This window comes from Bombina bombina, chromosome 5 (assembly GCF_027579735.1).
Source record: "Bombina bombina isolate aBomBom1 chromosome 5, aBomBom1.pri, whole genome shotgun sequence".
Taxonomy (NCBI): Eukaryota; Metazoa; Chordata; class Amphibia; order Anura; family Bombinatoridae; genus Bombina; species Bombina bombina.
The window spans coordinates 776077093-776102915 of NC_069503.1; the positions used below are offsets into that span (position 1 = coordinate 776077093).

At 43.5% G+C, this 25823-nt stretch overlaps 1 protein-coding gene across 1 annotated transcript in view; it reads right to left on the reverse strand.

The window, feature by feature from the left end:
- TIMM21 (translocase of inner mitochondrial membrane 21) overlaps positions 1 to 25823 on the reverse strand; it is a 97466-nt gene that overhangs the window by 31886 nt on the left and 39757 nt on the right. The window contains exon 4 of the mRNA XM_053714866.1: positions 20492 to 20565. Coding sequence (XP_053570841.1) covers positions 20492 to 20565 — 74 coding nt within the window. The remainder of the gene's footprint in view (positions 1 to 20491; positions 20566 to 25823) is intronic.

Genomic DNA, 25823 nt, shown 5'->3' on the forward strand with positions numbered 1-25823 from the left:
AGCCCTGATCTTCCAAAAAAACAACCCAAAACTGGAAAAGCTCTCAATACATGGACAATCAGGAGATTACATCATCCCCACATGTCTAATGAGGTGCGCCCTTTGAAGAGCAGACTGAGTATTCCCATATCCGATAAGGATAGGGTTGTTCAGTAACTGAAAAAACATGTCTGTATAAAACGCGAAGGTGCGCAATTCTGTAACGAAAAGCGCAACACTCAGGGACAGTCACACCCGCAGGGGATTGTTCAGGCCAAGGTGGAATACCCGGGACAACAGGAGCATGGAAAGGAAGGCACCACCCTGTCCTCAAACTCTATTCAATTTAGGAAATAAAGGTTCACCAGGCCATATGACCTCTGGAAACCCTGAATTCACCAAAAACTTCCTTTAGAGGAAGCGCAAATTCCTAAAACTAAAGTCTGGTTCCTCCGCAGCTGGAGGTTGAGAGGCAGCAGACTCCGACCCAGAAAGTTCATACGCTGAAGTCTCAGAAAGCACTTCATCCTCGCATAACCCTATCAGTTAAAACCAAAATTTATTTGATGTACTCTGGGAAGGAGTGCAATATGTAACCCTTGCACTTAGCAGGGCGAGGTAAAGCATTAAGACCGCAGACACCGCCATCTGAACTTCGCAGTAATGTCTGGAGAAAAAAGGCCCCCTCCAGATGGAGGCTCAGCAATGCTATGGGAAAACTGCATGTGTATAGAGATAACAATGTAGGGTACGCACCTCCCTGGACGACAACTCCTCAGAGGTGGACAGCTCCGTATCAAACATGTTTGATATTATCACATTATCAAGGCATATGGAACAGAATTGAGAGGGGGAACTAGGGCCTCCTCACTATATAAACAGGAATTACTCTTTAGGAATAGAGGGAGTGCCCTCTAAAGTAACAGAATCCTCCATCGCTAGTGAAATAATAGCAGAACTAGAGAAATAAAACTTCTTATTTTATTCAAAATACGGCACCCTTATACCCCAATGGCTGGGGCACTCACCACCTCCTATGACCCAGACAGTACAGAGATTTATGACTCCTCTCTGATAGTCCGGTCAGGAAAGAGGGAATGAATCACATAGTGCACAATGCAGGACTGTCCCTGCTATGAGAGAAAGTGCGCCAAGCTTGTAACCTGCCTGGCTCTCAAAGTGAAAGTGAAACCTGTATATTGCATAACAGCCTAAGAACCCATAACATCTCACACATAAAGCAGCATAAAATCAAATAAACATATAAGATTATTATTCCCCCCTGTTCAATAATCCCCCTAAGGAGACATTAACCCTTGATTCTATAAAGATAAAAGGCGCCACACTGTGACCCTGTCTTCTGTGTTAACATTATATAATAAAAAATTAAACGATCTTACCAGAGTATACGCCGTGGAACAGGAACATGGCCCTTCAAGTGTGACAGGTTAGTAGCTTCACTCCTCACATGGACTTGAGTGTAAAAAGCAGGCAGCGAAATTCGTCAACGCCAATTGCTAAAGGAGCTGTTAATATGCGTTGGGATGGTGTCGCAAAGGGAAGCTCCCCCTGCATCTCCGGACTCTAATGTTCACCCAGGCCCTCAAGTTGAGAAGCTTAAAGGGTTACTTAAACTCCTGTCCCATTGCAAAGAGTAGAGAGATGGCAAAGAATGACTGGGGGATGAGGGGAGTGGGAGGAGTATTAAAGCCTTTGGCTTGGGTGTCTTTGCCTCCTCCTGGTGGCCAGGTTCTTATTTCCCCAAAGTAATGAATGCGGCTGTAGATTCTTTCCCATTAGGAAGAAAAGAGGTGGGAGAGAGAGCAAAACAGAGGAGAGAGCAAAAAAGAGGGGAAGTAAAGCAAAAACATAAATTATGCTTATGCTGATAATTTCCTTTCCATATGTATGAGAAGAGTTCACGGCTTCATTCCTTGTGGGAATACAGAACATGGCCACCAGGAGGAGGCAAAGACAACCTAGCCAAAGTCTTAAATACCTCCCCTACTCCCCTCATCCCCCAGTCATTCTGTCGAGGGAACAAGGAACAGTAGAAGAAATATCAGGGTATAAATGGTGCCAGAAGAACAAAAAATGTTGGTCTGCCCAACGGAGAAAAAATGCGGGGGCCGTGGACTCTCCTCATACAGATGGAAATTATCAGGTAAGCATAAGTTATGTTTTCCATCTTAATATGAGGAGAGTCAGGCACCACAGCCTGCAAAACAGAGCCAAAGCAAAAAACTTCAAATTTGTAAAACTTAAAAAGTATGTAAGGAGGACCAGGTAGCCGCCCTAAAAATCTGCTCCAGAGGCCTCATTCTTGAAGGCCCAAGATGAAGCCACAGCTCTAGTTGAATGAGCCGTAATCCTCTGAGGAGGCTTATGTCCCGTTGTTTCATATGCTAAGCGAATAATGCTCCTCAACCAAAAAGATGGAAGTGGAAGAAGCCTTCTGCGCTTTCCAGAATAGACAACAAACAATGCCGAAGTGTTCAGAGCCTGAACAAAAAAGACTGTATATCAGGAAGCTCAGAGAGCCTCTTGTGTAATAACACAGAGCCGAAATTTTTCCCTTTAAAGAACTAGCGGCAAGTCCCTTCTCCAAACCATCTTGGAGAAAGGAAAGAATCTTGGACACCCTGACCTTATGCCAGGGGAAGCCACGCTCTTCACACCAGAATAAGTAAGTCTTCCACACCTTATGATAGATGTGACGAGAGACCGGCTTTTTAGCTTGAATGAGAGTATCAATCATTCTCTCAGAAAAACCTCTCTTGGCTAGGAATAAGCATTCAATCTCCACGCAGTCAGCCTCAGAGAATCTAGATTCTGATAAACAAAGGGATGCTGTTCCAGCAGATCTCTGCGACAAGGTAACCACCATGGAGGAGATGAGGCCATCCCCACCAGATCCGCAAACCACATCTTTCACGGCCACAATGTAGCAATTAGGATTGCTGAAGCTTGCTCCTGCTTTATGCGGGCCACTACTCGAAGTAGAAGTGGTAACGGTGGAAAAATGTAAGCTAGTTTGAACCACCAAGGCACTGCTAATGCATCTATCAGCTCTGCCTGTGGATCCCTGGACCCAGGGATCCCTGGACTGGTAGCTTGGAATTGAGTTGGGATGCCATGAGATCTATCTCCGGCGTCCCCATCTGTTGCAAATCTCCGCAAACACCTCAGGATGGAGAGACCATTCCCCCGGATGAAAGGATTTTCTGCTGAGGAAATCCGCTTCCCAGTTGTCCACACCCGGAATGTGGATCGCTGACAGCAAGCAGTTGTGGGCCTCCGCCCATTCCAGAACCTGAGATACTTCCCTCATTGCTAGGGAGCTCCTCGTTCCCCCCTTATGGTTGATGTAAGCAACCGAGGTAATGTTGTCCGATTGGAGTCTGATAAACTGGGACAACCCCAGAAGAGGCCAAGCCTTCAGAGTGTTGAAGATCGCTCGAAGTTCCAAAATGTTGATCGGGAGAAGAGATTTTTCTCGAGTCCACCGGCCCTGTGCCTTCCTGGCACCCCAAATGGTTCCCCATCCTGAGAAACTTGCACACCAAGAGAGCGATTCTCTCGACCGGTTGTCCAGAGAAATCGGTTGAGACAGATCTGAGTGGTTGCCGTTCCATTGCCTCAGCATGCACAGCTGAAGAGGTCTGAGATGGAACCTGGCGAATGGAATATCTATGCTGGACAGCATGTGCCCAATTACCTCCATACACCGGGCCACATATAGCCCTGAGGAGGTCTGGAGGGCAAGACAATTGGAAGTAATTTTTCAACGTCTCTGGTCTGTAAGGAATATCCTCATGGATATGGAATCTAATATCATGCCCAAGAATTCCACCCTGACACTGGGAACCAGAGAACTCTTTCCTAAGTTTATCTCCCATCCATAAGATTGAAGAAGAGCTCTTGAATGGTCTTCTGCCAGCCGGCAGGACGGAGCCTGGACCGGGATGTCGTCGAAGTATGGCGCTACTGCAATACCTCTGGACCTCGCCACCGTGAGCAGAGCCCCAGAACCTTCGTAAAGACTCTTGGAGCAGTAGCCAGACCAAAAGGAAGAGCCACAAACTGGAAGTGCTGGTCCAGAAACGTGAATCTTAAGAACATGAAGTGATCCTTATGTATTGGCACATGTAGGTAAGCATCCTTCAAGTCTATCGTAGTCATGAACTGTCCCTCTTGAACTAAGGGCAGAATAGATCTTATCGTCTCCATCTTGAACGATGGGAATGACAGAAACTTGTTTAGGCACTTAAGGTCTAGAATCGGGCGAAACGCACCCTCCTTTTTTGGGCCCACAAAAAGTTTTGAGTAGTACCCTAGGCCAATCTCTGATAGAGGTACTGGCACAATTACTCCCAGGGAGAATAGTTACCTCACGCACCCTAGAAAAGATTCTTGTTTTTCTGGTCTTGAAGACAGGTTTGATAAGATGAATCTGCCCCTGGGCGGATGAGATTTGAAACCTATCCTGTAACCCTGAGCGATGACCTCTAGAACCAAAGGTCTTGCATGTCCCCCAACCAAGCCTCCCCAAAGAGAGATAGTCTGCCCCCAACACGATCCAACACCGGTTCGGGGGCTGCCCCTTCATGCCGACTTCTTTATTATCCTTTAAAATGATACAATTCAGAGTACAGTAGTAAAGAATGGATGTAAATTTGTACCCAGAAAATCAAGAACACTAAGTAGCTGTTTTTCCCCTTTTGTGTTAGCTAAGGTTCAGATTGAGATGGTTTCCAAGTTCTCTTGGACTGATCAGGCTTTGCGGAGGGCTGCTGGCATTGGGATTTATCTGAACGAAAGGGAAGAAAATTAGGACCTTGTCCTTTAGGTTTATTCTTCTTATCCTGCGGTAGAAAGGCACCCTTGCCCCCCAGTGACCGTGGATATCATAAAGTCCAGGCCTGGACCAAAAATAATCTTCCCCTTAAATGGAAGGGAAAGCAATCTAGATTTTGATATCCAACAAATTGTTAAATGACCAGTGGGAAGGATAGCAATATTTGACCTTTCACTTGCCCTTAGCAGGGCGAGGTAAAGCACTAAAGGCCGCAGACACTGCCATTTGCAACTGTTGAGAAAAGTCTGGCGGTAAGAGGGAGGATAAGCAGAGCAATGGGAGGCTACATGGGTAGTAGGAGATGATTGCAGGGAACGCACCTCATGGGACGGAGACCCCTCAGAGTTGGACGGCTCAGTGGTACTAAACATCTTTGTCTTTTTAGGTATAACTACTTTATCGAGGCATGTGGAACATAATTGAGGTGGCCGGTATACCGTATCCTCCTAACAAAAACAGGTATTGGATTTAGGAAAAGAGGGAGTATCCTCTGACGCATCAGAGTCCTCCATAACTTGTGTTTTTAAGATGGACAATAGCACAAGATAAATGGCACCTTTATACCCCCAATGGCCGGGGCACTCACCACATCCTATGACCCAGGCACCACAGAGAAACCGCACGGTCAGGAAAAAGGAAGTGAATGAGACCACACCTGGAATCTCTGCCGTGGAACAGACACACAGTCTTGTAGCATTGCACCTGACATGGACTTGATTGTAAAAAGCAGGCAGTGAAACTCGACAACACTGAATGCTAAAGAGCTGTTAATACGAGTCTGGATGGATTGGTAGAAAGACTCTCCCTGCATCTCCAGACCCTAACATTCGTCAATGCTCTCACTGAGAGGCTGACAAGACTATTAAAACTCCAGTCCCATACCAAAGAGTACTACCCTCCATAAGAGACTACTCTGAATCTTCCGACACTTCTCTGCCATCCTCCTGTGACAAAAGGCAAAGAATGACTGGGGGATGAGGGGAGTAGGGGAGGTATTTAAGCTTTTGGCTGGGGTGTCTTTTCCTCCTCCTGGTGGCCAGGTTCTGTATTCCCAAAAGGAATGAAGCTGTGGATGAGAGAGAAAGAGAAAAAGAAAGAAAAAGAAAAGAGAGAGAGAGAAAAGAGAGAGAGAGAAAAGAGAGAGAGAGAAAAGAGAGAGAGAGAAAAGAGAGAGAGAGAAAAGAGAGAGAGAGAAAAGAGAGAGAGAGAAAAGAGAGAGCGAGATGGGACCACTGTACTGCAAAAAATGGCCCGTGTAAACAGGCTTAAGCACTGGTATCATAATTAACTAAAAAATTTTTTTTTTATAAAATATGCTGAAAAATAAATGGAAGAAAAAAACCAAAAACACACTTTTTCGACCTTTGACCCCCCAAAATCCGTTACACATCAACAACCACTAAAAAACACCAATGCTAAATAGTTTCAAAATTTTGTCCTAAGTTTAGAAATACCCAATGTTTACATGTTCTTTGCTTTTTTTTTTGCATGTAATAGGGCAATAAGTACAAGTAGCACTCTGCTATTTCCAAACCATTATTTTTCAAAATTAGCGATAGTTACATTAGAACACTGATATCTGTCAGGAATCCCTGAATAACTATATTTTATATATATATATATATATATATATATATATATATATATATATATATATATATATATTAGACAACCCAAAGTATTGATCTAGGCTCATTTTGGAATATTTAATGCAACCATTTCACCGCCAAATGCGTTCAAATAAATATAATTGTTCACTTTTTCACTAACTTTAGGTTTCTCACTGAAATTATTTACAAACAGCTTGTGCAATTATGTCACAAATGGTTGTAAATGCTTCTCTGGGAACCTCTTTGTTCAGAAATAGCAGACATATATGGCTTTGGCGTTGCTTTTTGGTAATTAGGACACTAAATGCTGCTGCGCACCACACTTGTATTATGCCCAGCAGTGAAGGGGTTAATTAGGGAGCTTGTAGGGTTAATTTTAGCTTTAGTGTAGAGATCAGCCTCCCACCTGACACATCCCACCCCTTGATCCCTCCCTGACCTCTCTTAAACAGCTCTCTTCCCTCCCCCACCCCACAATTGTCACAGCCATCTTAAGTACTGGCAGAAAGTCTGCCAGTAGTAAAATAAAAATAATAAAAGGCTTTTTTTTATTTTTTTATTATATTCTTCAGTGTAGGATACTTCCTTAGTCTCCAACCTCCCTGATCCCCCAACAGCTCTCTAACCCTCCCCCCTCTACCTAATTGCCGCCATATTGGGTACTGGCAACTGTCTGTCAGTACCCAGTTTGCAAAAAAAAAAAAAAAAAAAAAAAGGTTTTATTTATTTTTTTATAAACCCCTGAGGACATACATGCCAGACACGCCCTTGGTCATTAAAGGGACACTGAACCCAAAAGTTTTCTTTCATGATTCAGATAGAGCATGCAATTTTAAGAAACTTTCTAATTTACTCCTATTAACATTTTTTCTTCGTTCTCTTGCTATCTTTATGTGAAAAAGATGGCATCTAAGCTGTTTTTTTTGTTCAGACTCTGGACAGCACTTTTTTATTGGTGGATGAATTTATCCACCAATCAGCAAGGATAACCCAGGTTGTTCACCACAAATGGGCCGGCATCTAATCTTAAATTCTTGCATTTCAAAAAAAAGATACCATAAGAATGAAGAAAATTTGATAATAGGAGTAAATTAGAAAGTTGCTTAAAATTTTGGTGGCTGCTGCTTCCTTTCACGCAATTTGACGTTGGAGTTCTGCCTAAGTCTTTCGGGCGACTCTTTGGTCCCGTACTGCCTTGTGAGGCGTATGTGAGTAGCTCTCTGGAGGGGGGACCAATATCTACAGGCAGTCTTGTCTTCAACGTTATTACCATATGTGGCGCCTCTTCCCACACGCTAACGTCAAATTGCGTGAAAGGAAGCAGCAGCCACCAAAACAGGGTGCCCTCAGAGGATCGCAGGCTTTCGACCAACCAGATGATAGAGGCCAGCAACACCCGAATATTACAGGCCAAAATAAGTCAAGTTGTTCAGGCCAATGGAAGGACAGAGCAAGTAGTAATAAAAAACATAATTTATGCTTACCTGATAAATTCCTTTCTTCTGTTGTGTGATCAGTCCACGGGTCATCATTACTTCTGGGATATAACTCCTCCCCAACAGGAAATGCAAGAGGATTCACCCAGCAGAGCTGCATATAGCTCCTCCCCTCTACGCCAGTCCCAGTCATTCGACCAAGAATCAACGAGAAAGGAGTAACCAAGGGTGAAGTGGTGACTGGAGTATAATTTAAAAGATATTTACCTGCCTTAAAACAGGGCGGGCCGTGGACTGATCACACAACAGAAGAAAGGAATTTATCAGGTAAGCATAAATTATGTTTTCTTCTGTTTTGTGTGATCAGTCCACGGGTCATCATTACTTCTGGGATACCAATACCAAAGCAAAAGTACACGGATGACGGGAGGGATAGGCAGGCTCATTATATAGAAGGAACCACTGCCTGAAGAACCTTTCTCCCAAAAATAGCCTCCGAAGAAGCAAAAGTGTCAAATTTGTAAAATTTGGAAAAAGTATGAAGCGAAGACCAAGTTGCAGCCTTGCAAATCTGTTCAACAGAGGCCTCATTCTTAAAGGCCCAAGTGGAAGCCACAGCTCTAGTGGAGTGAGCTGTAATTCTTTCAGGAGGCTGCTGACCAGCAGTCTCATAGGCTAAACGTATTATGCTACGAAGCCAAAAAGAGAGAGAGGTAGCAGAAGCTTTTTGACCTCTCCTCTGTCCAGAATAAACGACAAACAGGGAAGAAGTTTGGCGAAAATCTTTAGTTGCCTGCAAGTAGAACTTGAGGGCACGAACTACATCCAGATTGTGTAGAAGACGTTCCTTCTTTGAAGAAGGATTTGGACACAAGGATGGAACAACAATCTCTTGATTGATATTCCTGTTAGTGACCACCTTAGGTAAGAACCCAGGTTTAGTACGCAGAACTACCTTGTCTGAGTGAAAAATCAGATAAGGAGAATCACAATGTAAGGCTGATAACTCAGAGACTCTTCGAGCCGAGGAAATAGCCATTAAAAACAGAACTTTCCAAGATAACAATTTTATATCAATGGAATGAAGGGGTTCAAATGGAACACCCTGTAAAACGTTAAGAACTAAGTTTAAACTCCATGGCGGAGCAACAGCTTTAAACACAGGCTTGATCCTAGCTAAAGCCTGACAAAAAGCCTGGACGTCTGGATTTTCTGACAGACGCCTGTGTAACAAGATGGACAGAGCTGAAATCTGTCCCTTTAATGAACTAGCTGATAAACCCTTTTCTAATCCTTCTTGTAGAAAAGACAATATCCTAGAGATCCTAACCTTACTCCAGGAGTAATGTTTGGATTCGCACCAGTATAGGTATTTACACCATATTTTATGGTAAATTTTTCTGGTAACAGGCTTCCTAGCCTGTATCAGGGTATCAATAACCGACTCAGAAAAACCACGTTTTGATAAAATCAAACGTTCAATTTCCAAGCAGTCAGCTTCAGAGAAGTTAGATTTTGATGTTTGAATGGACCCTGTATCAGAAGGTCCTGTCTTAGAGGTAGAGACCAAGGCGGACAGGATGACATGTCCACTAGATCTGCATACCAAGTCCTGCGTGGCCATGCAGGCGCTATTAGAATCACTGATGCTCTCTCCTGCTTGATTTTGGCAATCAATCGAGGAAGCAGCGGAAAGGGTGGAAACACATAAGCCATCCCGAAGTTCCAAGGTGCTGTCAAAGCATCTATCAGAACCGCTCCCGGATCCCTGGATCTGGACCCGTAGCGAGGAAGTTTGGCGTTCTGGCGAGACGCCATGAGATCTATCTCTGGTTTGCCCCAACGTCGAAGTATTTGGGCAAAGACCTCCGGATGAAGTTCCCACTCCCCCGGATGAAAAGTCTGGCGACTCAAGAAATCCGCCTCCCAGTTCTCCACTCCCGGGATGTGGATTGCTGACAGGTGGCAAGAGTGAGACTCTGCCCAGCGAATTATCTTTGATACTTCCACCATTGCTAGGGAGCTTCTTGTCCCTCCCTGATGGTTGATGTAAGCTACAGTCGTGATGTTGTCCGACTGAAACCTGATGAACCCCCGAGTTGTTAATTGGGGCCAAGCTAGAAGGGCATTGAGAACTGCCCTCAATTCCAGAATGTTTATTGGAAGGAGACTCTCCTCCTGATTCCATAGTCCCTGAGCCTTCAGAGAATTCCAGACAGCGCCCCAACCTAGTAGGCTGGCGTCTGTTGTTACAATTGTCCAGTCTGGCCTGCTGAATGGCATCCCCCTGGACAGGTGTGGCCGATGAAGCCACCATAGAAGAGAATTTCTGGTCTCTTGATTCAGATTCAGAGTAGGGGACAAATCTGAGTAATCCCCATTCCACTGACTTAGCATGCATAATTGCAGAGGTCTGAGGTGTAGGCGTGCAAAAGGTACTATGTCCATTGCCGCTACCATTAAGCCGATCACCTCCATGCATTGAGCTACTGACGGGTGTTGAATGGAATGAAGGACACGGCATGCATTTTGAAGCTTTGTTAACCTGTCCTCTGTCAGGTAAATTTTCATTTCTACAGAATCTATAAGAGTCCCCAAGAATGGAACTCTTGTGAGAGGAAAAAGAGAACTCTTCTTTTCGTTCACTTTCCATCCATGCGACCTTAGAAATGCCAGAACCAACTCTGTATGAGACTTGGCAGTTTGAAAGCTTGAAGCTTGTATTAGAATGTCGTCTAGGTATGGAGCTACCGAAATCCCTCGCGGTCTTAGTACCGCCAGAAGGGCACCCAGAACCTTTGTGAAGATTCTTGGAGCCGTAGCCAATCCGAATGGAAGAGCTACAAACTGGTAGTGCCTGTCTAAGAAGGCAAACCTTAGATACCGGTGATGATCTTTGTGGATCGGTATGTGAAGGTAAGCATCCTTTAAATCCACTGTGGTCATGTACTGACCCTCTTGGATCATGGGTAAGATTGTCCGAATAGTTTCCATTTTGAACGATGGAACTCTTAGGAATTTGTTTAGAATCTTTAAATCTAAGATTGGCCTGAAAGTTCCCTCTTTTTTGGGAACCACAAACAGGTTTGAGTAGAACCCTTGTCCTTGTTCCGACCGTGGAACCGGATGGATCACTCCCATTATTAACAGATCTTGTACGCAGCGTAGAAACGCTTCTTTCTTTATCTGGTTTGTTGACAACCTTGACAGATGAAATCTCCCTCTTGGGGGAGATAATTTGAAGTCTAGAAGGTATCCCTGAGATATGATCTCTAGTGCCCAGGGATCCTGAACATCTCTTGCCCAGGCCTGGGCGAAGAGAGAGAGTCTGCCCCCCACTAGATCCGGTCCCGGATCGGGGGCTCTCGGTTCATGCTGTCTTTGGGGCAGCAGCAGGTTTCCTGGCCTGCTTGCTCTTGTTCCAGGACTGGTTAGGCTTCCAGCCTTGCCTGTAACGAGCAACAGCTCCTTCCTGTTTTGGTGCAGTGGAGGTTGATGCTGCTCCTGTTTTAAAGTTCCGAAAGGGACGAAAATTAGACTGTCTAGCCTTAGCTTTGGCTTTGTCTTGAGGTAGGGCGTGGCCCTTACCTCCTGTAATGTCAGCGATAATCTCTTTCAAACCGGGCCCAAATAAAGACTGCCCCTTGAAAGGTATATTAAGTAATTTGGACTTAGAAGTAACATCAGCTGACCAGGATTTTAGCCACAGCGCCCTACGTGCCTGTATGGCGAATCCTGAGTTCTTAGCCGTAAGTTTGGTTAAATGTACTACGGCCTCCGAAATGAAGGAATTAGCTAGTTTAAGGACTCTAAGCCTGTCCGTAATGTCGTCTAGCGTAGATGAACTAAGGTTCTCTTCAAGCGACTCAATCCAAAATGCTGCCGCAGCCGTAATCGGCGCGATACATGCAAGGGGTTGTAATATAAAACCTTGTTGAACAAACATTTTCTTAAGGTAACCCTCTAATTTTTTATCCATTGGATCTGAGAAAGCACAGCTATCCTCCACCGGGATAGTGGTACGCTTAGCTAAAGTAGAAACTGCTCCCTCCACCTTGGGGACCGTTTGCCATAAGTCCCGAGTGGTGGCGTCTATTGGAAACATCTTTCTAAATATTGGAGGGGGTGAGAACGGCACACCGGGTCTATCCCACTCCTTAGTAACAATTTCAGTTAGTCTCTTAGGTATAGGAAAAACGTCAGTACTCGCCGGTACCGCAAAGTATTTATCCAACCTACACAGTTTCTCTGGTATTGCAACGGTGTTACAATCGTTGAGAGCTGCTAAGACCTCCCCTAGTAATACACGGAGGTTCTCCAATTTAAATTTAAAATTTGAAATATCTGAGTCCAATCTGTTTGGATCAGAACCGTCACCCACAGAATGAAGCTCTCCGTCCTCATGCTCTGCGAGCTGTGACGCAGTATCAGACATGGCCCTAGCATTGTCAGCGCACTCTGTTCTCACCCCAGAGTGATCACGCTTGCCTCTTAGTTCTGGTAATTTAGACAAAACTTCAGTCATAACAGTAGCCATATCTTGTAATGTTATCTGTAATGGCCGCCCAGATGTACTAGGCGCCAAAAAATCACGCACCTCCCGGGCGGGAGATGCAGGTACTGCCGCGTGAGGCGAGTTAGTCGGCATAACTCTCCCCTCGCTGTTTGGTGAGATTTGTTCACATTGTACAGATTGACTTTTATTTAAAGTAGCATCAATACAGTTAGTACATAAATTTCTATTGGGCTCCACCTTGGCATTGGAACAAATGACACAGATATCTTCCTCTGAGTCAGACATGTTTAACACACTAGCAAAAAACTTACAACTTGGTTATAATCTTTTTTTAGCAAAAAAACGTACTGTGCCTCAAAGAGGTACTAACGATTAAATGACAGTTGAAATAGTGAACTGAAAAACAGTTATAGCATCAAACTTTAAAACAACAAAACTTTTAGCAAAGGTTTGTTCCCATTAGTAAAATAACAATAATTAAATTTGACATAAAAAATACAAAGCAACGTTTTTATTCACAGTCACTATAAGAATTCTCACAGCTCTGCTGAGAGAATTTACCTCCCTTCAAAGAAGTTTGAAGACCCCTGAGATCTATCAGAGATGAACCGGATCATGCAGGAAAAATAAAAGTAACTGACTGGTATTTTTTGATGCGTAGCAAAGAGCGCCAAAAACGGCCCCTCCCTCTCCCACACAGCAGTGAAGAGAAACGAAACTGTCACAATTAAAGCAAAAAAACTGCCAAGTGGAAAATAATGCCCAAATATTTATTCACACAGTACCTCAGCAATGTAAACGATTCTACATTCCAGCAAAAACGTTTAACATGATAAATAGTTATTAAAAAGGATTAGTGACCTTTAACAGAGTAGTTCCGGTGAAATACCATCCCCAGAATACTGAAGTGTATACATACATGTCATTTTAACGGTATGGCAGGATTTTCTCATCAATTCCATTCAGAAAATAAAAACTGCTACATACCTCAATGCAGATTCATCTGCCCGCTGTCCCCTGATCTGAAGCCTTTACCTCCCTCAGATGGCCGAGAACAGCAATATGATCTTAACTACTCCGGTTAAAATCATAGTAAAAAACTCTGACAGATTCTTCCTCAAACTCTGCCAGAGAAGTAATAACACGCTCCGGTGCTATTTTAAAATAACAAACTTTTGATTGAAGTCATAAAAACTAAGTATAATCACCATAGTCCTCTCACACATCCTATCTAGTCGTTGGGTGCAAGAGAATGACTGGGACTGACGTAGAGGGGAGGAGCTATATGCAGCTCTGCTGGGTGAATCCTCTTGCATTTCCTGTTGGGGAGGAGTTATATCCCAGAAGTAATGATGACCCGTGGACTGATCACACAAAACAGAAGAAAGTGTGAACTTTATTAAACACACTAGGGTAACAGCAACGTGTTTCTCAGCATATATAATTGCCGTTTCATCAGGCTGTAAGTTAAAAATTGACTACTTGCTCTATAAATAAAACCTTTTAGCCAATCATCTCTTAGTGTCATTACACACCCCTCTTACATCATACATCATAACATATATTGACTTAGAACTCGCTTTTATTTCGCCATTCACAAGAGTATGTAGTTCTAAGTCAATATATGTTCACACTTTATTACTACTTGCTCCGTCCTTCCATTGGCCTGAACAACTTGACCTTTTTTGGCCCGTGATATATCATCTGGTTGCCCGAAAGCCTGCGATCCTCCGATGGCACTCTGTCTTGGTGGCTGCTGCTGCTTCCTTTCACGCAATTTGACGTTGGCGTGTGGGCGTTCCGCCTGAGTCTTTCGGGCGACTCTTTGGTCCCGTACCGCCTTCTGAGGCCCTCCAGTTGTGCCGCCGCGTATGTGAGTAGCTCTCTGGAGGGGGGGGGGGACCAATATCTACAGGCAGTCTTGTCTTCAACGTTATTACCCTATGTGGCGCCTCTTCTATTTTCTTGTCTATACAGGAAATTAATTGCAAACATAATGGCGTGTGGACTCTAAACCACTTATGGGAAAAAAGAAATAAAGATTAGTTCACCGGCTATAAATAAAAAAAAAATATAAGTCCGCTCCATGTAAAACAGAATTTATGTTTACCTGATAAATTTCTTTCTCCAACGGTGTGTCCGGTCCACGGCGTCATCCTTACTTGTGGGATATTCTCTTCCCCAACAGGAAATGGCAAAGAGCCCAGCAAAGCTGGTCACATGATCCCTCCTAGGCTCCGCCTACCCCAGTCATTCGACCGACGTTAAGGAGGAATATTTGCATAGGAGAAACCATATGGTACCGTGGTGACTGTAGTTAAAGAAAATAAAATATCAGACCTGATTAAAAAAACCAGGGCGGGCCGTGGACCGGACACACCGTTGGAGAAAGAAATTTATCAGGTAAACATAAATTCTGTTTTCTCCAACATAGGTGTGTCCGGTCCACGGCGTCATCCTTACTTGTGGGAACCAATACCAAAGCTTTAGGACACGGATGAAGGGAGGGAGCAAATCAGGTCACCTAAATGGAAGGCACCACGGCTTGCAAAACCTTTCTCCCAAAAATAGCCTCAGAAGAAGCAAAAGTATCAAACTTGTAAAATTTGGTAAAAGTGTGCAGTGAAGACCAAGTCGCTGCCCTACATATCTGATCAACAGAAGCCTCGTTCTTGAAGGCCCATGTGGAAGCCACAGCCCTAGTGGAATGAGCTGTGATTCTTTCGGGAGGCTGCCGTCCGGCAGTCTCGTAAGCCAATCTGATGATGCTTTTAATCCAAAAAGAGAGAGAGGTAGAAGTTGCTTTTTGACCTCTCCTTTTACCTGAATAAACAACAAACAAGGAAGATGTTTGTCTAAAATCCTTTGTAGCATCTAAATAGAATTTTAGAGCGCGAACAACATCCAAATTGTGCAACAAACGTTCCTTCTTTGAAACTGGTTTTGGACACAGAGAAGGTACGATAATCTCCTGGTTAATGTTTTTGTTAGAAACAACTTTTGGAAGAAACCCAGGTTTAGTACGTAAAACCACCTTATCTGCATGGAACACCAGATAAGGAGGAGAACACTGCAGAGCAGATAATTCTGAGACTCTTCTAGCAGAAGAAATCGCAACTAAAAACAAAACTTTCCAAGATAATAACTTAATATCAACGGAATGTAAGGGTTCAAACGGAACCCCCTGAAGAACTGAAAGAACTAAATTGAGACTCCAAGGAGGAGTCAAAGGTTTGTAAACAGGCTTGATTCTAACCAGAGCCTGAACAAAGGCTTGAACATCTGGCACAGCTGCCAGCTTTTTGTGAAGTAATACCGACAAGGCAGAAATCTGTCCCTTCAGGGAACTTGCAGATAATCCTTTTTCCAATCCTTCTTGAAGGAAGGATAGAATCCTAGGAATCTTAACCTTGTCCCAAGGGAATCCTTTAGATTCACACCAACAGATATATTTTTTCCAAATTTTATGGTAAATCTTTCTAGTCACAGGCTTTCTGGCCTGAACAAGAGTATCGATCACAGAATCTGAGAATCCTCGCTTCGATAAAATCAAGCGTTCAATCTCCAAGCAGTCAGCTGGAGTGAAACCAGATTCGGATGTTCGAACGGACCCTGAACAAGAAGGTCTCGTCTCAAAGGTAGCTTCCAAGGTGGAGCCGATGACATATTCACCAGATCTGCATACCAAGTCCTGCGTGGCCACGCAGGAGCTATCAAGATCACCGACGCCCTCTCCTGCTTGATCCTGGCTATCAGCCTGGGGATGAGAGGAAATGGCGGGAACACATAAGCTAGTTTGAAGGTCCAAGGTGCTACTAGTGCATCCACTAGAGCCGCCTTGGGATCCCTGGATCTGGCCCCGTAGCAAGGAACTTTGAAGTTCTGACGAGAGGCCATCAGATCCATGTCTGGAATGCCCCACAGGTGAGTGACTTGGGCAAAGATTTCCGGATGGAGTTCCCACTCCCCCGGATGCAATGTCTGCCGACTCAGAAAATCCGCTTCCCAATTTTCCACTCCTGGGATGTGGATAGCAGACAGGTGGCAGGAGTGAGACTCCGCCCAAAGAATAATTTTGGTTACTTCTTCCATCGCTAGGGAACTCCTTGTTCCCCCCTGATGGTTGATGTACGCAACAGTCGTCATGTTGTCTGATTGAAACCGTATGAACCTGGTCCTCGCAAGCTGGGGCCAGGCCTGGAGAGCATTGAATATCGCTCTCAGTTCCAGAATATTTATCGGTAGAAGAGATTCTTCCCGAGACCAAAGACCCTGAGCTTTCAGGGATCCCCAGACCGCGCCCCAGCCTATCAGACTGGCGTCGGTCGTGACAATGACCCACTCTGGTCTGTGGAACATCATCCCTTGAGACAGATTGTCCAGGGACAGCCACCAACGGAGTGAGTCTCTGGTTCTCTGATTTACTTGTATCTTCGGAGACAAGTCTGTATAGTCCCCATTCCACTGACTGAGCATGCACAGTTGTAATGGTCTTAGATGAATGCGCGCAAAAGGAACTATGTCCATCGCCGCCACCATCAACCCGATCACTTCCATGCACTGAGCTATGGAAGGAAGAGGAACGGAATGAAGTATCCGACAAGAGTCCAGAAGCTTTGTTTTTCTGGCCTCTGTTAGAAAGATCCTCATTTCTAAGGAGTCTATAATTGTTCCCAAGAAGGGAACCCTTGTTGACGGGGATAGAGAACTCTTTTCCACGTTCACTTTCCAGCCGTGAGATCTGAGAAAGGCCAGGACAATGTCCGTGTGAGCCTTTGCTTGAGGAAGGGACGACGCTTGAATCAGAATGTCGTCCAGGTAAGGTACTACTGCAATGCCCCTTGGTCTTAGCACCGCTAGAAGGGACCCTAGTACCTTTGTGAAAATCCTTGGAGCAGTGGCTAATCCGAAAGGAAGCGCCACGAACTGGTAATGTTTGTCCAGGAATGCAAACCTTAGGAACCGATGATGTTCCTTGTGGATAGGAATATGTAGATACGCATCCTTTAAATCCACCGTGGTCATGAATTGACCTTCCTGGATGGAAGGAAGGATAGTTCGAATGGTTTCCATCTTGAACGATGGGACCTTGAGAAATTTGTTTAAGATCTTGAGATCTAGGATTGGTCTGAACGTTCCCTCTTTTTTGGGAACTATGAACAGATTGGAGTAGAACCCCATCCCTTGTTCTCTTAATGGAACAGGATGAATCACTCCCATTTTTAACAGGTCTTCTACACAATGTAAGAACGCCTGTCTTTTTATGTGGTCTGAAGACAACTGCGACCTGTGGAACCTCCCCCTTGGGGGAAGTCCCTTGAATTCCAGAAGATAACCCTGGGAGACTATTTCTAGCGCCCAAGGATCCAGAACATCTCTTGCCCAAGCCTGAGCGAAGAGAGAGAGTCTGCCCCCCACCAGATCCGGTCCCGGATCGGGGGCCAATATTTCATGCTGTCTTGGTAGCAGTGGCAGGTTTCTTGGCCTGCTTTCCCTTGTTCCAGCCTTGCATTGGTCTCCAAGCTGGCTTGGCCTGAGAAGTATTACCCTCTTGCTTAGAGGACGTAGCACCTTGGGCTGGTCCGTTTTTACGAAAGGGACGAAAATTAGGTCTATTTTTTGCCTTGAAGGGCCGATCCTGAGGAAGGGCGTGGCCCTTACCCCCAGTGATATCAGAGATAATCTCTTTCAAGTCAGGACCAAACAGCGTTTTCCCCTTGAAAGGAATGTTTAGTAGCTTGTTCTTGGAAGACGCATCAGCCGACCAAGATTTCAACCAAAGCGCTCTGCGCGCCACAATAGCAAACCCAGAGTTCTTAGCCGCTAACTTAGCCAATTGCAAAGAGGCGTCTAGAGTGAAAGAATTAGCCAATTTGAGAGCATTGATTCTGTCCATAATCTCCTCATAAGGAGGAGAGTCACTATCGAGCACCTTAAGCAGTTCATCAAACCAGAAATATGCGGCAGTAGTGACAGGGACAATGCATGAAATGGGTTGTAGAAGGTAACCCTGCTGAACAAACATCTTTTTAAGCAAACCTTCTAATTTTTTATCCATAGGATCTTTGAAAGCACAACTATCCTCTATGGGAATAGTGGTGCGTTTGTTTAAAGTAGAAACCGCTCCCTCGACCTTGGGGACTGACTGCCATAAGTCCTTTCTGGGGTCGACCATAGGAAACAATTTTTTAAATATGGGGGGAGGGACGAAAGGAATACCGGGCCTTTCCCATTCTTTATTAACAATGTCCGCCACCCGCTTGGGTATAGGAAAAGCTTCTGGGAGCCCCGGCACCTCTAGGAACTTGTCCATTTTACATAGTTTCTCTGGGATGACTAAATTTTCACAATCATCCAGAGTGGATAATACCTCCTTAAGCAAAATGCGGAGATGTTCCAATTTAAATTTAAATGTAATCACATCAGATTCAGCCTGCTGAGAAATGTTCCCTAAATCAGTAATTTCTCCCTCAGACAAAACCTCCCTGGCCCCCTCAGATTGGGTTAGGGGCCCTTCAGAGATATTAATATCAGCGTCGTCATGCTCTTCAGTAACTAAAACAGAGCAGCCACGCTTACGCTGACAAGGGTTAATTTTGGCTAAAATGTTTTTGACAGAATTATCCATTACAGCCGTTAATTGTTGCATAGTAAGGAGTATTGGCGCGCTAGATGTACTAGGGGCCTCCTGAGTGGGCAAGACTCGTGTAGACGAAGGAGGGAATGATGCAGTACCATGCTTACTCCCCTCACTTGAGGAATCATCTTGGGCATCATTGTCATTATCACATAAATCACATTTATTTAAATGAATAGGAATTCTGGCTTCCCCACATTCAGAACACAGTCTATCTGGTAGTTCAGACATGTTAAACAGGCATAAACTTGATCAGAAAGTACAAAAAACGTTTTAAAATAAAACCGTTACTGTCACTTTAAATTTTAAACTGAACACACTTTATTACTGCAATTGCGAAAAAACATGAAGGAATTGTTCAAAATTCACCAAATTTTCACCACAGCGTCTTAAAGCCTTGAAAATATTGCACACCAATTTTGGAAGCTTTAACCCTTAAAATAACGGAACCGGAGCCGTTTTAAGCTTTAAACCCCTTTACAGTCCCTGGTATCTGCTTTGCTGAGACCCAACCAAACCCAAAGGGGAATACGATACCAAATGACGCCTTCAGAAGTCCTTTATAAGTATCAGAGCTCCTCTCACATGCGACTGCATGCCATGCCTCTCAAAAACAAGTGCGCAACACCGGCGCGAAAAAGAGACTCTGCCTATGCTTTGGGAAAGCCCCTAAAGAATAAGGTGTCTAAAACAGTGCCTGCCGATATTATTATATCAAAATACCCAGATAAAATGATTCCTCAAAGCTAAATATGTGTTAATAATCAATCGATTTAGCCCAGAAAAAGTCTACAGTTTAAATAAGCCCTTGTGAAGCCCTTATTTACAATCGTAATAAACATGGCTTACCGGATCCCATAGGGAAAATGACAGCTTCCAGCATTACATCGTCTTGTTAGAATGTGTCATACCTCAAGCAGCAAGGGACTGCAAACTGTTCCCCCAACTGAAGTTAATTGCTCTCAACAGTCCTGTGTGGAACAGCCATGGATTTTAGTTACGGTTGCTAAAATCATTTTCCTCATACAAACAGAATTCTTCATCTCTTTTCTGTTTCTGAGTAAATAGTACGTACCAGCACTATTTGAAAATAACAAACTCTTGATTGAATAATGAAAAACTACAGTTAAACACTAAAAAACTCTAAGCCATCTCCGTGGAGATGTTGCCTGTACAACGGCAAAGAGAATGACTGGGGTAGGCGGAGCCTAGGAGGGATCATGTGACCAGCTTTGCTGGGCTCTTTGCCATTTCCTGTTGGGGAAGAGAATATCCCACAAGTAAGGATGACGCCGTGGACCGGACACACCTATGTTGGAGAAATAAAAAGTGTATTTTGTTTCACACTAAAACTGTATTTTAAACTGAATGAATATTCCTTAGCAAGTTACTAATATTCAGATGTTATGCTCTTTTATACATGATTAGGATCTCAACAAAAGAAAGTGTATTTACCTAACATGTTGTCTTCTTCCACGTCTTGTAGTCTCTCCATAACCCTTGATGGGCTCTCCAAAAGCTCCTATAACCTTACAGATAAATACAATCTAATTCAGAAACAGTATGGAGTGTGATCATTTTTAATTCAAATTTTAGAGTGGAGACAAACAGGGGATAAATTCACTTTTACACTAAACTAAAAAGGTCCATAAGGAGGAGCTAAAGCAAGGCTTGGCACTTTTCTTAAAAGAAAAATAATAATAAAAAAATAAATCTACAGGCAAATACAAAAAATTAAGAGTAAGATTATTTAATATACACGAAACTATAGTAACACACAGGAAATGATTACCATTAAATTATGCAATTATGTTGTGATTTGTATAGCAGAAAATGTTATATTATAATAAAGCTTTACATTGCCCTTCACCCGGCTTCTTTGAAATGCCACCCAGCTAGCAAAATTTTCATACATATATACATACATATACATACATATATACATACATACACATACATACATACATACACACACACACTGTATATTTTACATACACACAGTATTTTGATGTTTTTTAGGCGCAATAAAATATTTCCACAAGGCATTTGATATTTTTTTCTGTTTGTTTTCTTTGGAGAGTGCAGGTATTCTAATTAGGTTTTTCCTCGGTCTGAAATTGGGTTACATGTGCACCCTTAACCTTATTTATACTTTTCTTGTTTATTGATTTTGCCTTTTTAACACTGCCACAATACGCTTATCTATATACATGTAAATTTACATACCTACCTCTCTCTCTCAAGAAAAATATTGACAAAACTTTACCATTTTTTTTAACCCCTTCACTATCGGGACTTTCAGACAAGAACTTGCCCAAAATACCAGAGAATTTTTAGCATTTTTGCTATCACTTCATTTAAACAGAAATAGAGCCTTGTTGTTTTCTATTTATCTGTCAAAACTATATATCCACACCGTATATGTTTTAAGTATACAACCCAAGGTATTGATCTAGGCTGTTTTTGGTATATTTCATGCCACAATTTCACCGCCAAATGTGATCATATAAAAAAAATTGCTAACTTTTCACAAACTTTAGGTTTCTCACTGAAATTATGTACATACTGCTTGCGCAATAATGGCACAAATGATTGTAAGAGCTTCTCTGGGATCCCCTTTGTTCAGAAATAGACATACATGGCTTTGCCATTGTTTTTTGGTAATTATAAGGCTGATAACTGCAGCTGTGCACCACACTTCTATTATTCCTGGCAGTGAAGGGGTTAATCAGGTAGCTTGTAAAGTTAATTTTAGCTTTAGTGTAGAGATTACCCTCCAACCCACTGATCCCTACCTGATCCCTCCCAAACAGCTCTCTTCCCTCCTTCACCCCCACTGGTCACCACCATCTTAGGTACTGACAGAAAGTCTACCAATGTTAAGTTTTAAGGCTTTTTTTTCTGCAGTGTAGGATCCCCCCTTACCCTCCAAACTCCCTGATCCCTCCCAAACAGCTGTAGTGTAGTGGTACCCCCACCTCCTGTGATCATTAGTTAGGGAAACCCCCTTTTTCTGTAGCGTAGCTCCCCTTCTTTTTCTCTCCCTTTATTTTTTCCTGTATTGTACAGCCCTACTCCCTCCGCTGCTGGACTGTCCCCCGCCTCCCTAATTCCCTCCGACACCTCCCACTGGTACCAGCAGATGATCGTTACTGACGGTGGGAGGTGTGGGCTCCATATGAAGACAGATGCCTGGAGCTCAGGAACTCCAGCTCTCGGCTATAACTTCCTGCAGCTCCAACGTATATATACGCTGTGCGGAACAATAAGCAAAGTACTGCACAATGTATATATACACACACGTCAGCGTCACATTGGGCTATGGGGGTTAATCTGCTTAGAACAAATGAATTACTGTACTTTTGGTGTGCCATGCAGTAGTTGTTCTTTATGTATTTTTGCATTTGAGGAGCAATAGCTAGATGCACCCATTTATGAACTTTAAAGGGCCAATAAAATCATAATTAAACTTTCATGGTCAACTTTCCAATTTACTTCTTGTGATAGATTTGCTTTGCTTTCCTGGTATCCTTTTTTGAAGTGTAAAGCTTAGTTAGGATCCTAGGACTTTAGGAGCATGCATGTGTCTTTAGCTCTCTGTGGCATCAGTTGTTTGTAGCAGTATTATACAAAGTTGCAAACACTGCTGTCTATAGAGAGCTAGACACACGTGCGCTCATGAGGTCCTAAGAGCTTACCTATATTTAATCTTTAATTCATTTTGACTTTACTGTCTCCAATATTGGTGATGGATATATTTTCCATTTATCTATTTATGTCCTTATGTATAGATATCTAGATACCTACTTATTATATAACAAAATATTTTCTAAATTATTTACTGCAATTTCCATATATCACACAATTTTGTACTCACTGGTGAATGTGATACCTTTAAAAAGGGACAATGAAAGTAAACCCAGCATTTCAGAAGATTCGCTTGCTAGACAAAGGCTAGACAAAGGCAGAAGAAATGGGGCCTAGTGAGTTGTACAGAGACTTGAGACAAAATTATCCAAAAGATAAACAAGCGCTTCTGCATCCTAAACAAAAGCACAGGCAAAAGACGGCACTCTTGTGGCCTCTAAACAACTTCTTTATTGGGAAAAAAACCCAACTTTTTTTTAGCATGGGTCAAACAATACAACTGGAATTTTTAGTTGCAATTGTGAAATTCATTTGAGGAGACATTAGCATGAGAGGCTAACACCTCAGTGTTTAAAACCTACAATTAAATATAGTGCAGAAGATATTTTGGAGATGGTAACTTGCGAAAGAACAGAATTTATGCTTATCTGATAAATTACTTTATGCTTACCTGACTGGATACTTTCTCTTGCGGTGTATCCAGTCCACAGATTCATCCTTACTTGTGGGATATTCTCCTTCCCTACAGGAAGTGGCAAAGAGAGCACACAGCAGAGCTGTCCATATAGCTCCCCCCCCCCTAGCTCCACCCCCCAGTCATTCGACCAAAGGTTAAGAAGCCAAAGGAGAAACCATAGGGTGCAGTGGTGACTGTAGTTAAAACAATTTTTTTTTTTTTTACCTGACTTAATTGCCAGGGCGGGCCGTGGACTGGATACACCGCAAGAGAAAGTAATTTATCAGGTAAGCATAAATTCTGTTTTCTCTTGCAAGGTGTATCCAGTCCACGGATTCATCCTTACTTGTGGGATACTAATACTAAAGCTTTAGGACACGGATGAAGGGAGGGAACAAGACAGGTACCGTAAACGGAAGGCACCACTGCTTGCAAAACCTTTCTCCCAAAAATAGCCTCCGAAGAAGCAAAAGTATCGAATTTATAAAATTTGGCAAAAGTATGCAGTGAAGACCAAGTCGCTGCCTTACAAATCTGTTCCACAGAAGCCTCATTTTTGAAAACCCATGTGGAAGCCACTGCTCTGGTAGAATGAGCAGTAATTCTTTCAGGAAGCTGCTGGCCAGCAGTCTCATAGGCCAAATGGATGATGCTTTTCAGCCAAAAGGAAAGAGAGGTAGCAGTCGCTTTCTGACCTCTCCTCTTACCAGAATAGATAACAAACAAAGAAGATGTTTGTCTGAAATCCTTAGTTGCTTGTAAATAGAACTTTAAAGCACGAACTACATCAAGATTATGCAAAAGATGGTCCTTCTTCGAAGATGGGTTAGGACACAGAGAAGGAACAACTATTTCCTGGTTAATATTCTTGTTAGAAACAACTTTAGGAAGAAAACCAGGTTTGGTATGCAAAACTACCTTATCTGCGTGGAACACCAGATAAGGTGAATCACACTGTAAGGCAGATAATTCTGAGACTCTTCGAGCAGAAGAGATAGCTACCAAAAACAAAACTTTCCAAAATAACAACTTAATATCTATGGAATGTAAAGGTTCAAACGGAACCCCTTGAAGAACTGAAAGAACTAGATTTAGACTCCATGGCGGAGCCACAGGTTTATAGACAGTCTTGATTCTGACTAAAGCCTGTGCAAACGCTTGAACGTCCGGTACCTCTGCCAGACGCTTGTGCAAAAGGATAGACATAGCAGATATCTGTCCCTTTAAAGAACTAGCCGACAATCCTTTCTCCAAACTGTCCTGGAGAAAAGACAATATCCTGGGAATCCTAATCTTACTCCATGAGTGACCCTTGGATTCACACCAACAAAGATATTTCCACCATATCTTATGGTAGACTTTCCTGGTGACAGGCTTTCTAGCCTCGATCACAGTATCTAAAACTGACTCAGAAAAAACCACGCTTTGAAAGAATTAAGCGTTCAATCTCCAAGCAGTCAGTAGTGAAACTAGACTTGGATGCTTGAACGGACCCTGTATTAGAAGGTCCTGCCTCATTGGCAGTGTCCATGGTGGGACAGATGACATGTCCACTAGGTCTGCATACCAAGTCCTGCGTGGCCACGCAGGCGCTATCAAAATCACTGACGCCTTCTCCTGCTTGATTCTGGCGATCAGACGAGAGAGAAGAGGAAACGGTGAGAAAACATAAGCCAGATTGAAGGACCAAGGCGCTACTAGAGCATCTATCAATGCCGCCTTGGGGTCCCAGGACCTGGATCCGTAGAGAGGAAGCTTGGTGTTCTGACGGGACGCCATCAGGTCCAACTCTGGAATGCCCCATAGCTGAGTCAGCTGGCAAATACCTCCGGGTGGAGTTCCCACTCCCCCGGGTGAAAAGTCTGACGACTTAGAAAATCCGCCTCCCAGTTGTCTACACCTGGGATGTGAATTGCTGAGAGATGGCAGGAGTGGGCCTCCGCCCACCTGATTATTTTGGTTACTTCCCTCATCGCTAGAGAACTCTTTGTTCCCCCCCTGATGATTGATGTAAGCTACAGTCGTAATGTTGTCCGACTGAAATCTTATGAATTTGGCCGCAGCTAGGTGAGGCCATGCCTGAAGCGCGTTGAATATCGCCCTCAGTTTGAGCTACAGATGGCCGAGGAATGGAATGAAGAACTCGGCAAGTAGTTAAAAGTTATAACTTTCTGACCTCCGTCAGAAATATTTTCATTTCTACCGAATCTATTGGTGTTCCTAGGAAGGGAACCCTTGTGAGTGGGGACAGGGAACTCTTTTTGATGTTCACCTTCCACCCGTGAGACCTTAGAAAGGCCAATACAATCTCCATGTGAGCCTTGGCTCTGTGAAAAGACGGCGCCTGAATTAAGATGTCTTCCAAATAAGGCGCCACTGCTATGCCCCGCGGTCGTAAAACCGCCAGAAGGGACCCTAGCACCTTAGTGAAAATTCTGGGAGCAGTGGCTAAACCGAATGGAA